At 55.8% G+C, this 14,514-nt stretch overlaps 2 protein-coding genes across 6 annotated transcripts in view; one reads left to right on the forward strand and one right to left on the reverse strand.

Moving 5' to 3' along the window:
* KCNH2 (potassium voltage-gated channel subfamily H member 2) overlaps positions 1-3,744 on the forward strand; it is a 28,862-nt gene extending 25,118 nt beyond the window's left edge. For both annotated transcript variants that reach the window (XM_071560329.1, XM_071560330.1), the window contains 4 exons: positions 219-318; positions 412-657; positions 1,288-1,465; positions 2,272-3,744. In XM_071560329.1, coding sequence (XP_071416430.1) covers positions 219-318; positions 412-657; positions 1,288-1,465; positions 2,272-2,851 — 1,104 coding nt within the window. In that variant the 3' untranslated portion in view covers positions 2,852-3,744. The remainder of the gene's footprint in view (positions 1-218; positions 319-411; positions 658-1,287; positions 1,466-2,271) is intronic.
* A 148-nt stretch (positions 3,745-3,892) lies between these two features.
* On the reverse strand, positions 3,893-9,634 carry AOC1 (amine oxidase copper containing 1). Of its 4 annotated transcripts, none has more exons than XM_071560339.1 (5): positions 9,367-9,634; positions 7,009-8,552; positions 6,119-6,407; positions 5,090-5,222; positions 3,893-4,672 (listed from the first exon to the last, which is right to left on the reverse strand). In XM_071560339.1, the coding sequence occupies exons 1-5, from the start codon at positions 9,384-9,386 to the stop codon at positions 4,394-4,396; spliced, it is 2,265 nt and encodes a 754-aa protein (XP_071416440.1). In that variant the 5' UTR covers positions 9,387-9,634; the 3' UTR covers positions 3,893-4,393. The 4 variants fall into 4 exon arrangements, with proteins under 4 accessions (XP_071416440.1, XP_071416439.1, XP_071416441.1 ...); XM_071560338.1 differs by having other exon boundaries at positions 7,009-8,582; XM_071560340.1 differs by lacking the exon at positions 9,367-9,634 and adding an exon at positions 9,111-9,179.
* Positions 9,635-14,514: the final 4,880 nt, after the last annotated feature.

Genomic DNA, 14,514 nt, shown 5'->3' on the forward strand with positions numbered 1-14,514 from the left:
CGGGGGGAGGCCTGAACATGCCTGGGGGTCCTGGGGAAGGTGGGGTGTTCTGAGCAAGTTGTGGGTGGCTGAGCAATCTGGAGGGTCCCAAGTGATCTGGGGCATCCTGAGCAAGGCAGAGGAATCTCAGCAACTTGGGGGGTCCTGAGCAGTCTGAGGGGGTCCTGACATAGCGTGTGGGTCCCACAGCCCCCCAACTGTGCCCCCTGTCCCCGCAGACAAATATGATCCCCGGCTCCCCGGGCAGTGACGAGCTGGACGGCGGCTTCTCCCGGCTCCGGCGCCGCAAACTCTCCTTCCGCCGACGCCCCGAGAAAGGTGGGGGGCCGGCTGGGCTGGGGGGGCCGGGACCTCCGGGGGTGACCCCAGGGTCCCCGGGACCCCCGCCCTGACCTCGCCTGTCCCCTGCAGATGCCCCCAGCCCCGGGGAGTCCCGGGCGCTGCGAGGGGGCAATGGGGGGGGTCAGGCCCCCGGCGCCCCCAGAGGTCCGGCCGAATGGGACCCCCCCAGCCCCTCCAGCTGCGGCTCCAGCGATGAGGAGGAGCCCCCCGCGCCTCCCCCGGGGGCCACGGCCCTGTCCCCCTTCCACAGTGCCCCCCCGGTGCCCCCCGAGCCCGAGGAACGTGAGGGCAGCGACATGTGCAACCCCCTCTCAGGTGGGTCGGGGGGCTCGGGGTGGGAGGGGGACTTCATTCCTCTCCTTCTCCCTCAGGGCTCAGTAGACCCCCCAAAATCTCTAGTACCCCAATCTCCCCTCAGCCCCCTGGTCCCCCAGCATTGCCCCTGCACCCCTGTACCCCCCTCAGGTGGGTTTGTGGGGGATCAGGGGGAGGGTGGGGGTCCCCCATTCCTTCCTGCCCTGCTCTGGATCTTGCAGACCTCCCAAAAACCCTGGCACCCCCATTCCTCCTTCAGCCTCCAGAGCCCCAGCTCACATCCAGCACCTGTCCCTTAATCCCTGTACCCCCCTCAGGTGGGTTGGGGGGGTTGGGATGGGGTGGGGGGGTCCCACATTCCTCCCCTCCTCATCCAGGGTTTTACAGACTTCCTCCACAACCCCGAACCCCCCTCTCCACCCCTGCCCCAGCACTGGCCCCTGCACCCCCTCAGGAGGGCATGGCAGGGCTCAGGATGGGCGAGGGGACCCCAACCCTCCCCTCCCTGCCCTGTTTGACACCTTCCCCAAAGCCCCAACGCCCCCTCCCCATCCTTCCCCCACTCCCCCAAACTCCCCCCTAAACCTCCCCCACCAATTCAGCCCCCAAACTCACCCACCCCCTTTTCAGGGGCCTTCTCGGGGGTCTCCAACATCTTCAGTTTTTGGGGTGACACTCGGGGCCGACAGTACCAGGAGCTCCCGCGTTGTTCCCACGGGGCCCCCCCAAATCCCACCCCGACCCTGACCCGCCGCCAGCGCTCCGACCTGGAGTCCCGCTTGGATCTGCTCCAAAAACAGCTCAATAGGTAAATTTGAGGGGCTCAGGTGTAACCTGAGAGGTAACCTGACCACCCCAAAGGGGTCTGGGGAACTCTGAGTGGAAGGGGAGGAATGGGGGAGCCCCTGTCCAAGCCGGAGCCCCTGACCCACCTTAAGGGCTTATAGAGCTGCAGGGGAAGGTGCTGGGGGTCCTGGGGGGCTGGTGGAGGGCTGGGCTGGGAGTGCTGGGGTTTGGGGGGGGGGCTTTATAACCCTGAGTGAGGAGAGGGGGAATGGGGGATCCCACCCCATGCTGACCCACCTGAGGGGTGATAGGGGTGCAGGGGCAGGTTCTGGGCAGGTTTGGGGACCCTGGGGGGTTGCAGAAGGGGTGGGGATGGTGGTCCCACGTTTCATTCTGGCCCTTGATGCTCCACCGTGGACATTCCAGGCTGGAATCCCGGCTGAGCACGGACATCTCGTCCATCGTGCACCTGCTGCAGCGCCAGGTGTTGGTGCCCCCAGCCTACAGCACCGTGGCCTCCCCTCACCAGCCCCCCCCGGGGCCGTTGCAGCCTCCCCTGCCCATCACCCCCCTCCGGCCGCTCGCTCAGGTGAGGGACCCCCGGAGTCGGAGGGCACCTGCTTTGGGGGGCATCCACTGTCAGTGTCCCTGTGGATTGGGGTCACTCCTGAGTCCCCCAGATTTGGGGTACACCTCCCTCTGTGCCCATCGCCGTGTTCTCCAGCCCTTCTGTGGCTTGAGGTCACCCTCTGGGGGTCCTGGTGTGGGGTGTGGGGATGTCCTGAGCCCCCTGTGCCCCCTGACTCTGTCCCCCCTTGGCTCTGGCAGGTCCCGCACCCCCCGCATGCCCCGGACGCCCCCGACGTGGTGCTGCTGCTGGAGCCGCCCCCGCCGCGGCGCCGCTCCCTGCCCGGGGCGCTGCCGCCGCCCGCAGGGACCCCCCCGGGGACCCCCCCGCTCCAGAGACACTGCTCCGACCCCGGCAGCTAATGGGAGCGCCGGGGCGCGGCGGGACCCCCGGAGCCGCGGGACCCCCGACCCCGGAAATGGGACCCCCGGAGCCCTTGGACCCCAGGACCTGGGACCCCTGGAGTCCTCGAGCCCCGGCATGTGGGACCCGCAAAGCCCAGGATGTGAGACCCTGGAAACCATGGAAGCCCCAGACCCCAGAATGTGGGACCCCCAGCCCTGGCCCCCTTGGACACCATGGCCTGGGAGCCCCGGAGGCACAGGATCCCTGGCAGTGGAACGTGGGCCACCCGGAGCCCTGGAAGCCCTGGAGCCTTGGGACCCCCAGCCCTGGAACAGGGGATCCCCAGAGCCCTCGGACCCCCTCACCCTGGGACCTGGGACCCCTGGAACACCCGGACCCCAGCAGGTGGGACCCCCGGAGCCACAGGCCCCCTGACCCTAGCATGTGGGACCCCTGACACCCAGGACATGGGAGCTCTGGAGTCCCGGGACCCCCGACCTCAGAATGGGGGACCCCCCACACCCTGGGACATGGAACTCCCGGACCCCAGGATGTGGGGCCCCCAGAGCTGTGGAGACACAGGACTCCTGGCCCCGGTGATGTGGGACCCCCGGAGCCCCCACCCCCGGGCCATAACCTGCCAGGGGGCTCTGGCCACTGCCCCCCATGGACACTCCCCCCACTGCTGACAGGGGGCTCAGGACCCCCTGGGACCCCTCGTTATCCGACCTGCCCCGGGGTCCCCCTGCCCCGGACTGTCGGACTCTGCTGCTCTTCCTACTCCTCCTCCTCCTTCCCGAGCCCCTGAGCCCCCCGGGGCCCCTCTGAGCTCCCCGGGCCGGTGGAGGTGCACAGGTGTGTGTGTGCACAGGTGTGTGTGTGCACAGGTGTGTCCCCGTGTCCTGTCCCCAGGACGTCACGTGTGTGTTGGGGGGTCCCTCTGTGCCGGGACACGTGTGTTGCCCCCCCATCGATGTGTGTGTGTGTCCCTGCCATGTCCCCCCCACTGGGACCCCCGGCACATGTGTGAGCACCGGCGGGGTCTGGTGGGTCCGTGTGTGTCCCCCCTGCGTGTCCCTGTCCATGTCCCAGCTGGGGGTTTGGGGACACGTGTGTGCCCTCCCCGCTTGGCTGCCCCTGGGGCCCCCAAAGCCCCCTGAGCTCCCCGGGCGCTCCCCCTGCACAGCCGGGTGGCACATTGTGGTGTCACCCCACGCACAGGGAGGGGGACACGGGGTGGGGGGCAGCTGCCACCCCCAAAGCGTGTGCCGTGTTTGTCTCGTGTCACCCCTGCATGTCACCCCCACCGTAGGTGCCCCCAATAAACCAGACAGAGACCCCCTGGCTCTGTGTGTCACCGGAGGAGGGGACAGGACTCTGGGTGGGCGGGGAGGGACGATGGCCTCGAACATCGCTGTGATTAAACATTGTGAGAGCCCGGGGCAGGCAGGTCAGGGTAGTGGCAGAGACAGGACAGAGGAGGTGACATCGCCTTTACTGAGCAGGGCATGTGGCCCTGTGTGACATGTCCCATGCTGTCGTGTCGCAGTGGCAGTGTGTGACATGTCCCTCATGGTGGGGGAGGGGGTGACATCACCTTTACTGAGCACAACAGATGGCACATGGCACTGTGTGGCACTGTGTGACACATCCCATGCCATGGTGTCCTGGTGGCACGGGTGTCCCACACGGTGCCAGTGCCGGTACTGGGGTCAGATGAGGTGCCATCACCTTTACTGAGCCCAGCATGTCGCATGTGGCACCAAGTGACAGCTGTGTGACATGTTACTGTGGCGCCCTGTGAGGGGGTGACACATGGCACCGTGTGACATGGCGTGACACATCCCACACCCCAGTGTCCCGGTGGCACTGGTGTCCCCGTGGTGCCAGTGCTGGGCTCAGAGGTGGCATCAACTTTACTGAGCCTGGCATGAGCACGTGGCCCGTCCCACAGCTGGTGTCCCCGTGTCCCCGGGGTCACACCTGGCGGTAGGTGCCGTTGTAGGTGAAGGGCTCGGGGTGGACACAGGGGCCGGGGCTGGGGGGTGTCCAGCGCTGGATCTCCAGGCGGGAGCAGGTCGGGGGGTCCAGCGGGCGCACGATGACGGTGGCACGCGAGGCCACCGACGGGTCCTCGTCGAAGAAGTTGAAGGGGCGCAGGAAGAAGCCAACGGCATTGCCAGGGGTGGCCGTATTGGGGACATCCTCAGAGTGGGGGACGTGCAAGAAGCCCACGGTCACCCAGGCCACCAAGTCCTGGGGGATGCAGTGGTGTCAGCGTGGCCTGTGGCACCCCATGGATCCCCCTGTGGGAGCTGGGGAGACCCTGAAACTGGGGAGACCAGTGGGAAGTGGGGGGACACCCCAGAGCTGCAGAACCCCTTGGGAATGGGGAAAACCCTGGAGCTGGGGAGACCCTCTGGAGCTTGGGAAACCAATGGGAGCTTGGGAGACCTCCCAGAGCTGCAGAACCCCTTGGGATGGGGAAGACCCTGGAACCTGGGAAGCCCTTCAGGAGCTGGGGAACCCTGAGGGAGTGGGGAAAGCCCTGGAGCTGGGCAGCCCCTTGGAGCTGGGAAACCCCCCTGGACCTGGGGAGCCTCCAAAGCTGAGCCCCCGCCCTGTGCCCCTCAGCCACCCCCAGCCCTGTGTCCCCTGGTGTCCCTGTGTCACCTGGTCCTCGATGGTCTCGTTGTCACGGATGAAGCTCTCGAAGGTGACCGGGGGGTCCCAGGGGTTGTTCTGGGTGTAGATGCTGCTGCTGCTCGGCTCGTTCTCGTGGCGTCTCGTCACGGCCAGGTGGTACCTGGGACAGGTGAGGGGGCGGGGTCAGTCCGGGGGCCCTGCCCACCCATGTTGCAGGGGACGGGCCGGGGGGGTCCCTCTCCCACTCCTGCCTGGGGCTGTGCCACCCCCTGCCCATTCACAGTGGGGGTCCCTGGCTTTGGGTGCTTCCCTGCTCCTGGCGGGTTCCCCGGCTCCCAGGGTGGCCCCAACACCAGGAGGGCTCCCCAGGTCCTGGGGACTTCCCAGTTCTGGGGGTTCCCCAGCCCTGGGGGTCCATAGGTCGCCCCACTTCCAGGAGTTTTCCCAACTCCCCGGGACTCTTCAGCTCCCAGATGTTCCTCAGCTTCTGGTGGTCCCCATCTTCCAAGGAATCCCATCTCCAAGGGCACCCCGAGCTCTGTGGGGTTCTGGGGTCTCCCAAACTCCCATGTAGTTCTCCAGCTCCGTGTTGGCTTCCCAGCTCTCAGGGAGCTCCCCAACCTCGGGGTCTCCACAGCTCCAGGGGGTTTCTCAGCTCACAGGGGGTCTCCCCAGCTCCGGAGGTGTTCCCAGGTCTGGGGGTTCCTGGGGTCCCAAGGACTCAGGGGGCTCTCCAGCTCCAGGGGGGATGGGAAGGTGCCCCAGGGGACGGTGCCACCAGGGGGAAGGTGTCACCAAGGGCAAGTGCCACCAAGGAAAGGTGCCACCAGGGGATGGTGCCATCAAGGGCAGGTGACGCCAGGGGAAGGTGTCACCAAGGGGTAGGTGCCACTAAGGGTACGTGTCACCAAGCTGAAGTGCCACCAGAGGAAGGTATGACCAGGGGAAGGGCACCACGCCCACGGCTCTGGGTGACACCGGTGGCTCAGCTCAGAGCCGACAATGGCAGAGCCCACCAGGCAGCCACGTCCCCGCGCTGGGGCGTGCCCAGCCCACCTGGCCCAGGTGACGCCGCGCTCCTCGCGCCAGCCGCGGGGCAGCACGGGCCCGGCGTGGGAGCTGAGCTGCAGGCGGTAGGTGCGGCGGTGGCCCCAGCGGTTGCGCCGGCGCGGGTTGGTGAAGAGCAGGTACCGCGGCGGGGCCCGGCCCAGCGGCAGCGCCGCCTCGCGCTCCCGGCGCCGCGGCTCCCGGTGCAGCCACGGCTGCACCACACGGGCCCCCGCGCTCCAGGGGTTCGAGATGTTCTCAAAGCGAATGTCCATCGTCTCGAAGCTGTTCCCGGTGCCTGCGGGGAGGGGGGTGTCAGTGGGGGGGGCACAGCGGCGCAGACCCCCCGGTGTGGGGATGGGACCTCGTAGAGGTGTCACTGTGCAGGAGTGGGAGCCCACGGAGGTGCTACATGGAGGGGTGGGATGCGGTGGGGATATCACCATGGATATGAACTGGGACCCCATGGAGGTGCCACCATGGAGGGCTGAGATATCACCACCATGGAGGACTGGAACCCCGTGGAGATGCCTCCACCATGGAGGGGTAGGATCCAGTGGGGATGCCACTATGGAGCACTTGGAAACCAGGGAGATGCCACCACCATAGAGGGGGGCACCCTCCAGAGACTCCATCACCACGGAGGGTTGGGACTCCAGGAGATGCCACCACCATGGAAAACTGGGACACTGCAGAGACGTCACTACAGCGGGGTGGGACCCCACAGGGATGCCACCATTGAGAGGGTGTCATCACCAGAGCATCCAGGGGATGCCCAGGTGGTACCATCCCCCTCAGGGACAAGGCCCTCTGGCCCTGGAGACCAACATGGGTCCAGCCCCACCTCCCAGCACCCTCCCCATGGCCGGAGGGTGTTGGGAGCTGCCAGGACCCTTCACCTGCAACATCCAGGTCCACCTTGTAGTGCACCAGGTGGGTGTGGAGGTTGCCCAGGAGGTGGCTGTGCACTCGGCTGCCGTAGCGCCGGCCCTGCGGCGTGTAGAAGGTGGCGTGGATGTATCCGGTGGCGTGGACCTTGGCCTCCAGGACGCCGTTGGGATAGAGCAGGAAGTCCCAGATGTAGTCGTAGTTGTAGACGGTGGAGGTGGTCCTGAGCACCAGCGCCCGCCCCTCCAGCCCCGCGTAGAAGTTGAAGCCGCCCTGGAAGTCGTTGTCGAAGTGGCGGCGCAGGGGGACCCCCGTGGGCAGCTCGAAGACGCAGAGGGCGTGGGCGAAGCGCACGGGGCCGTCGGCGTCCAGGAGGTGGTGGGCGTCCAGGAAGGTGGCGGTCTCGGGGCAGTCCACGCCGCGCGCCAGCTCGTAGCTGGAGGCGCCCATGGCCCAGCCGGCGTCCATGTACTTGGTCTGCATGGCGGCGGGCGAGTGGCCGCCGTAGAAGGCGATGGCCTCCTGCACGCTCAGCTCGTAGGCCACGCGCTCGCCGCCGAAGCGCACGTCGAAGAGCTGGAGGCCGGCGGAGGAGCGGAGGCGGAAGGCCAGGCTCCAGCCGCCGTACTCCAGCCGGTTGCCGCGCAGGCGGTAGCGCCGGCCCTGCGGCTCGCACACCTTGGCGCCGTGCACCTCGCTGGGCGTGCCGGTGAAGAAGCGCCCGCGGGGCTCGTAGCTGGAGAAGAGGTGGCGGGCGGGGGGCTCGGGCAGGCGGGCCAGGGGCAGCGCCCCCCGCGCGTGCAGCTCGGCCAGCTCCCGCACGCTGCCGAAGTAGCGCCCGTTGTACCAGAGCTGCCGCACGGCCCAGCGCCGCGGGTCGGGGTCCCGGTGGTCCAGCAGCACCTCCAGCCCCACGGGGTGCAGGAAGTAGCCCTCGACGAAGCGCTGGATGACCAGCCAGGTGCGGCGCTCGCCGGGGCCCAGCCCGCGCGGGGCGATGTCGGAGAAGGTGAGGCAGCGCCCGGAGCAGTTCTGGAAGCCGAAGCCGGTGGCCTCGCGCAGCAGCGGCTCCAGCGGGGCCACCGCGCCCGCCAGCGCCTCGTACAGCAGCTTGTACTCCAGCTGGGTCATGGGCCGCGCCCAGAAGGGCACGGCACGGCCGCCCTTGCGCCCCAGCACCCGGTACGAGCTGGGCCGGGGCAGGGGCCCCACGGCCAGCTCGGTGATGTTGGGCTCTGCCTGCGCCCCGAAGAACACGATGGCTCGAGCCTCGCGCCGCGGGCGCCGCCCGCCGTGTGCCAGGAACCGCAGGGCCACGCGCTTCGGCGGCGGCAGCAGCTCCACCAGGAACAGCGAGTTCTTGGCCAGGGGCCCCCCCCGGCTCGGGGCCAGGCCCAGCTCCTGCCGCTCCATCAGGAAGGTCCGCACGGCCCGGAGCTCCGCCGGGGACAGGTCGGCGAAGATGGACGCCGGGTCCAGGGGGGGCGTCGAGGGGTCGGGGGCAGCCACGGTGACCAGCAGGGCCAGCGCCCAGGGGACCCCCAGCAGCCACATCCTGGGGGACACGGGGAGAGCGGGGTCAGCACTGGGGAGGGAATGGGGGACAGTCAAGCTTTCCCCCTGGCACAACTGAGGGAACCACGGGATGACCCCCAGGAAAATCAGGGGAACACGGTGTGACCACCAGGAAAACTGGGAACATCATGTGGTGACTACCAGGAAAACTGGGGACACCACAGGGTGACCCCCCTGCAAAACTGGGGACACCACAGGGTGACCCCCAGGAAAATCAGGGACACCTGAGGTGACCCCAATGAAACCAGGGGTACCATGGGATGTTCCCAGTGAAACTGGGGGGCACTGTGGGGTGACCCAAGACAAAATGGAGGCACCATGAGATGATCTCCAGGAAAACTGGGGCCACCATGGGGTGAGCCCTACTCCTCCTGAGCCCCCTGGGCCCCCCAAAACCCCCTCAGCCCGGGACTGGGGGGCTCTGCACCCCTCCCAGGGTGGCTGTTGAACATCAGCCGAGTGCTGAGCTCCCACTGGGGTGGGCAAGGTGAGACCCCCCCCAGTGTCTCCAAGGAGTCCCCCCAGCTCCCCCACTCACCTGCCCGGGCTCCGCCGACCCCTCAGTGCAGCGGCTGCCGGTCTGTGCCCGGTCCTGGGGGCAGTGACCCCCTCCCCGCCCCCCAGGGGCATTGACCCCCCCTCCCGCCCTCCCAAGCGGTCACCGCCCCCAGAATCCGCCCCCTCCCGCCCCCCAGCACGGGCCGCCCCTTCCCGAGCTCCCCTGGTTCAAGGCCCCCGGCAGGACCCCCATTTCCCACCCCGGGGGGCTGCGCCCCTCACACCCCCCCCGGTACCTGCGCTGTCTCCGCCGCATCCACGGGAGGGGCAGGGAGGGCCCCCCCCGGGACCCCCTCGAGTTAATGATCGCCGGGGGGTCACCGACGCTTCGCTACCGCCCGGTCGTTGCCCCCTCCCCGCGCTGCGGGGGCTCCGACGGATCAAATTCCAGGGATGAGGAGAGATAAGAGCCGGGAATATCCCGTGGGAGTCCGTGCGCTCCCGGACCTGCCGGGGGGGCCTTGAGGGGCGTTTGGCATCCCCCTCCAAAAACACCCGTGGAAAAGGGTCCTTGAGTCTCCCACCCCAGGGCTGCATCCCGTCTCCATGGAAACGCGTCCCTGACCCGCCCATTCCCATGGAAACGAGGCCCCGAGTCCCAAAATCCGCATGGAAAAGGGGCTTTGATACCGCCCCCTCCCCACGGCTGCATCCCGTCCCCATGGCAACGCACCCCGACCACGCCCCTCGCATGGCCACGCCCCTCGCGTGGCCACGCCCCCGCATGGCCACGCCCCTGCATGGCCACGCCCCTCGTGTGGTCACGCCCCTTGTATGACCACGCCCCCCGCATGACCACGCCCCTCGCATGGCCACGCCCCTCACCTGGCCATGCCCCCCGCATGACCACGCCCCTCGCACGACCACGCCCCTCGCATGGCCACGCCCCCGCCCCCCCGCACAAAACAGCTCTGAGTGGATTTAAAGGATAAAAAAAGGGACACTTTTCCCCAAAAGGCCCCAAAACGAGGTAAGGGGTTTGTAACAACCCAAAAATTCGAGATAAGTGGATTTAAAACTCCAGAAAGGGGAAAGTGTTTTAAAAGGCCAGAAACCCACTGGAAAAATCCCGTTAAAAGCCCCAAAAATGGGATACGATGTTTAAAAGTGGAATCAGAGGTTTTAAAAGCAAAAAAAACCCAAACCAGGATAAGTAATTTTAGTTGGATAAGTGGCTTTAAAAGCCCCTCCGAGGTTGTGATAAATAATTTTACATCCCATAAAAAAACCACTTCAGGAAAAGTAATTTTAAAAGTTAAAAAATGGGATAAGAGGTTTTAAAAGCCCTAAAAATGAGATGAGTGGTTTGAAAAGCCACAAAGAACAGGATCGGGTATAGAAGCTAAAAAATAAAATAAAATAAAATAAAATAAAATAAAATAAAATAAAATAAAATAAAATAAAATAAAATAAAATAAAATAAAATAAATAATAAATTAATAAAAAATATAAAATAATAAAATAAAATAAAATAGCATTAAAATAAAATAATAAAATAATTAAATTAAATTAAATTAAATTAATCAAAATAATAAAATAAAATAAGATAAAATAATATAAAATAATAAAATAAAATAATAAAATAAAATATAAAATAAAAAATAAAATAAAATATAAAATAAAATAAAATAAAGTAAAATAAAGTAAAATAAAATAAAATAAGATAAAATAAAATAAATAATAAAATAATAAAATAAAATAAAATAATAAAATAAAATAAAATAACATAAAAAATAAAATAATTAAAAATTAAATTAAATTAAATTAATCAAAATAATAAAAAAAGATAAAATAAAGTAAAATAATAAAATAAAATATAAAATAAAATAAAATATAAAATAAAATAAAATAAAGTAAAATAAAGTAAAATAAAATAAAATAAAATAAGATAAAATAATAAAATAAAATAAAATAATAAAATAATAAAATAAAATAAAATATAAAATAAAATATAAAATAATAAAATAAAATTAAAAATTAATAAAATAATTAAATTAAATTAAATTAATCAAAATAATAAAATAAAATAAATAATAAATAAATAATAAAATAAATAATAAATTAAGATAAAATAGTAAAATAAAATAATAAAATAATAAAATAAAATAAAATAAAATAAAATAAAATAAAATAAAATAAGTGAGGCTGCAAAGAAATGTTAAGAACAGTCTTAATAGTCCCCAAAATCAAGATAAGTGGCTTTAAAAGCCAAAAGAACAAAAAAAAAAAAAAAGAAGAAAAAGAAAAGGGGGATAAAAAATCCGGCATAAATTGTTTTAAAAAAAAAACTCCCAGGAAAAGTCATTTTAATGGCCAAAAACATTAAAAGCCTCAGAAATGGGGGTATGTGGTTTCAAAAGGCTTCTGAAAGCAAAACAAAAAAAGGATAAATCGTTTTAAAAGCAAAAAAACCCAAAACAAAACATTTTAAAGGGGGAAAAAAAATGGACGATTCATTTTAAAGCAAAAAAGAATTGAAAAAATGGAGCAAATTGTTTTAAGAGAAATAAAACCCAAATAAATAAATATAAACTGTGTAAAGAACAAAACAAACCAAGCAAAGGGACGGGTCATTTTAAAAGACAAAAAAGGGGGAGTGGGTTATTTGTAATCCCCCCAAAAATTGGATGGCCCATTTTAAAATAAAAAAAAGAGATTATCAGTTTTAAAAGCCATAAAAAAAAAAAGAAAAGAAAAGAAACAGGAAAAGTGGATTTAAAGGGGAAAAAATATAATTGGGTTTTAAAGCCCTAAAAATGTGACAAGGAATTTTAAAAGGAAAAAAAAAAACCCCAATATTTATAATTTTCAAATCCTCCCAAAAATGGGTTAATTTGGTTTAAAAGCAAAAAAGGCAAAGCAGAACAAAACACACAAAACCCCCAAAAAAACAAACAAAAAACCCCAAAAAGTCCCACCAGGATAATTCATTTTTAAAGCAAAAAAAAAAAAAACCCCCGGGATTGGTGGTTTTAAAAGAAAAAATAAAAGAAAAAAGAAAAAAGCAAATCAAAACTTTAAAATTAAAATAAAAGGGACAAGAGATTTTTAAAGAACAAAAAGAGATAAGTGGTTTTAGTAAAACCCAAAAAATCACCATAAGTGGTTTTAAAGCCAAACAAAATGGGATAAATAATTTGTAAGTCAAAAAGAAAAGGATTGTTGGTTTTGAAAGCCCCAAAAATGGGAGAAATGGTTTTAAAAGAAGAAAAAAGCAACACCTGGGCCAAGACATTTTAAAAACTCCCCAAATTTGGATGTGGTTTAAGAGGAAAAAAACAATAAATAAACAGAACAAAAAAAAAAAAAACAGAAAAAAACCAAATCTGAAAATAAAAAAAAAAAAATCAAAAAATCCCCAAAATAATAAAAAAAACCAAACAAAAAAAAACACAAAAAAAAACCAAAAAAAAACCAAAAAAACCAAACAAAAAAAAATCCCCAACAGTCAAAATTAAAAAAAAAAAAAGGAACAAAACCACAAAACCAAAAACAAGGTGGGGAGATAATTTGCTTTTAAGGCCAAAAAGAACAGGATAAATCATTTAAAAAGCCAAAAAATGGGTATTGGTGGGTTTGGTTCTGCTCTAAAATGTGATGAGCAGCTTTAAAAGCCCCAAAAATGGGACAAGTGCTTTGGGTTTTTTATAAAAAGGATAAATGGCCTTAAAAGTTCCGGAAATTGGGCTCAAAAAAAGGGATAAGGGGTTTCAAGAGTCTCCAAAAATGGAAATAAATGATTTTAAAAGCCAAAAAAACCCCCCCATGATGAGTCAGTTTTAAACTCCAAAATCAAAGGGATAAATAATTTTTAAAATTAAAAAAAATGGAATAAATGGTTTTAAAGCCACAAAAATGCAGATAAATTTAAAAAATAATTCCCCCAAATTGGGATAAGTTGTTTTAAAAGCAAAAAGGAAAAATAAAAATAAAAAAAAGAAAAAATGGTAAATTAATTTAAAAGCAAAAAAAAAAAAAGGGACAAGGGGTTTAAAAATCTCCCCAAAATGGGGCAAGTGATTTAAAGCAAAAAATTCCTGGGAATAAATCACTGTGAAATCCCAGGAAACAGCAGAAGTGGATTTGGGAGCCTCTAAATGGGATAAAGTGGGTTTGAAAGTTAAAAAAAATGGGACAAGGGAGATTTTAAATCAGAAAAAATAATCCCTGGAATAAGTTGCTTTAAAATCCCCCAAAACTGGGACATGAGCCAAGGAAAAAAAAAAAAAAGGAAAAAAGAAAAGGGAAAATTTGTTTTAAAGGCCAAAAAACCCAGAATGAGTCATTTTAAAAGCAAAAAAAATTAAAAGTCCCAAAAACAGGGAAAAGGGATTTTAAAGGGAAAAAAAGGGAAAAAGGGGCAGAAAAACAAAACAGAAAATAAACACAAAACAACAGGAAAAAAAAAAGGGATAAATGGTTTTAATGCCCTTCAAAATGGGATAATTGGCTGGAAAGGGCCCCAGGCCTGGACAAGAGGTTGGGAAAAAAAGGATAATGGTTCCAAATGTTCCAAAAATGGGATAAGTGGTTTTAAAAGACAAACAAACCTTCCCCTCCTTCCCCCGCCCCGAAAGAGACGAGTGGTTTAAAAAAATAAAACTCTCCAAGGATAAATAATTTTAAAAGCCTCAGAAATGGGAATAAGTGGCTTGGAAAGGCCCTCAAATTTGGGGTCATTGTTTTCCAAAGCCAACCAAAAATAAATAAAAGGGAAGAGTTGTTTTAAAAGCCAAAATTCCCCCCCAGGATAAATAACTTTGAAAGCCCCAAAGGAATGGGATAATTGTTGTGAAAGTTCCCAAATGGGACAAGTGGTTGGTTTTAAGAGTCCTGGAAAGTGGGATGGGCAGTTTTGGAGACCAAAAAAAGGACCAGGAGAAGTGGGTTGAAAAGAAAAAATAAAACAAAACAAAACAACAACAACAACAAAAAACAAACAAACGAAAAAAAAAAACAAAAACAAAAAAACAAACAAACAAAAAAACCCAAACCAAACAAAAAAAACCACAAAAAAACCCACAAAAAACCCTAAACCAAAAAAAAAAGACAAACCAGAAGCAGGGGATAAGTAATTTTAAAAGCCCAGGAAACAGGAGAGGTGATTTAAGAAGCCTCTAATTGGGATAAGTGGCTTTAAAAGTTTAAAAAAAAAAGGGGGAAAAGGAGGTTTATAGAGGGGGAAAAAAAAAAAAGCAAAAATAAAAAAGCCCTGGGAAATGTGACTTTAAAAGCCCCAAAATGGGATGAGCAGCTTTAACATTCCCCAGCCTGTTTTCCCGGGGCTCCAACGTGGCCTCTGCTGGATGTGCATCCCAAGGGCTGTGGTCCCTCCTCTGCCATCCCCGACATTCCCTCCATCCCTGGGCATCTCCCCGGGCCAG

This window comes from Pithys albifrons, chromosome 7 (assembly GCF_047495875.1).
Source record: "Pithys albifrons albifrons isolate INPA30051 chromosome 7, PitAlb_v1, whole genome shotgun sequence".
Lineage (NCBI taxonomy): Eukaryota > Metazoa > Chordata > Aves > Passeriformes > Thamnophilidae > Pithys > Pithys albifrons.

Excerpts from the sequence above, each read along its gene's own strand:
- AOC1 (XM_071560338.1), bottom strand. The coding sequence starts at position 9,386 with ATGCGGCGGAGACAGCGCAG. Across the intron at positions 6,408-7,008 it reads GGTGGACCTGGATGTTGCAG|GCACCGGGAACAGCTTCGAG; the intron begins GTGAAGGGTCCT and ends CCCTCCCCGCAG. Across the intron at positions 5,223-6,118 it reads CGCGGCGTCACCTGGGCCAG|GTACCACCTGGCCGTGACGA; the intron begins GTGGGCTGGGCA and ends CACCTGTCCCAG.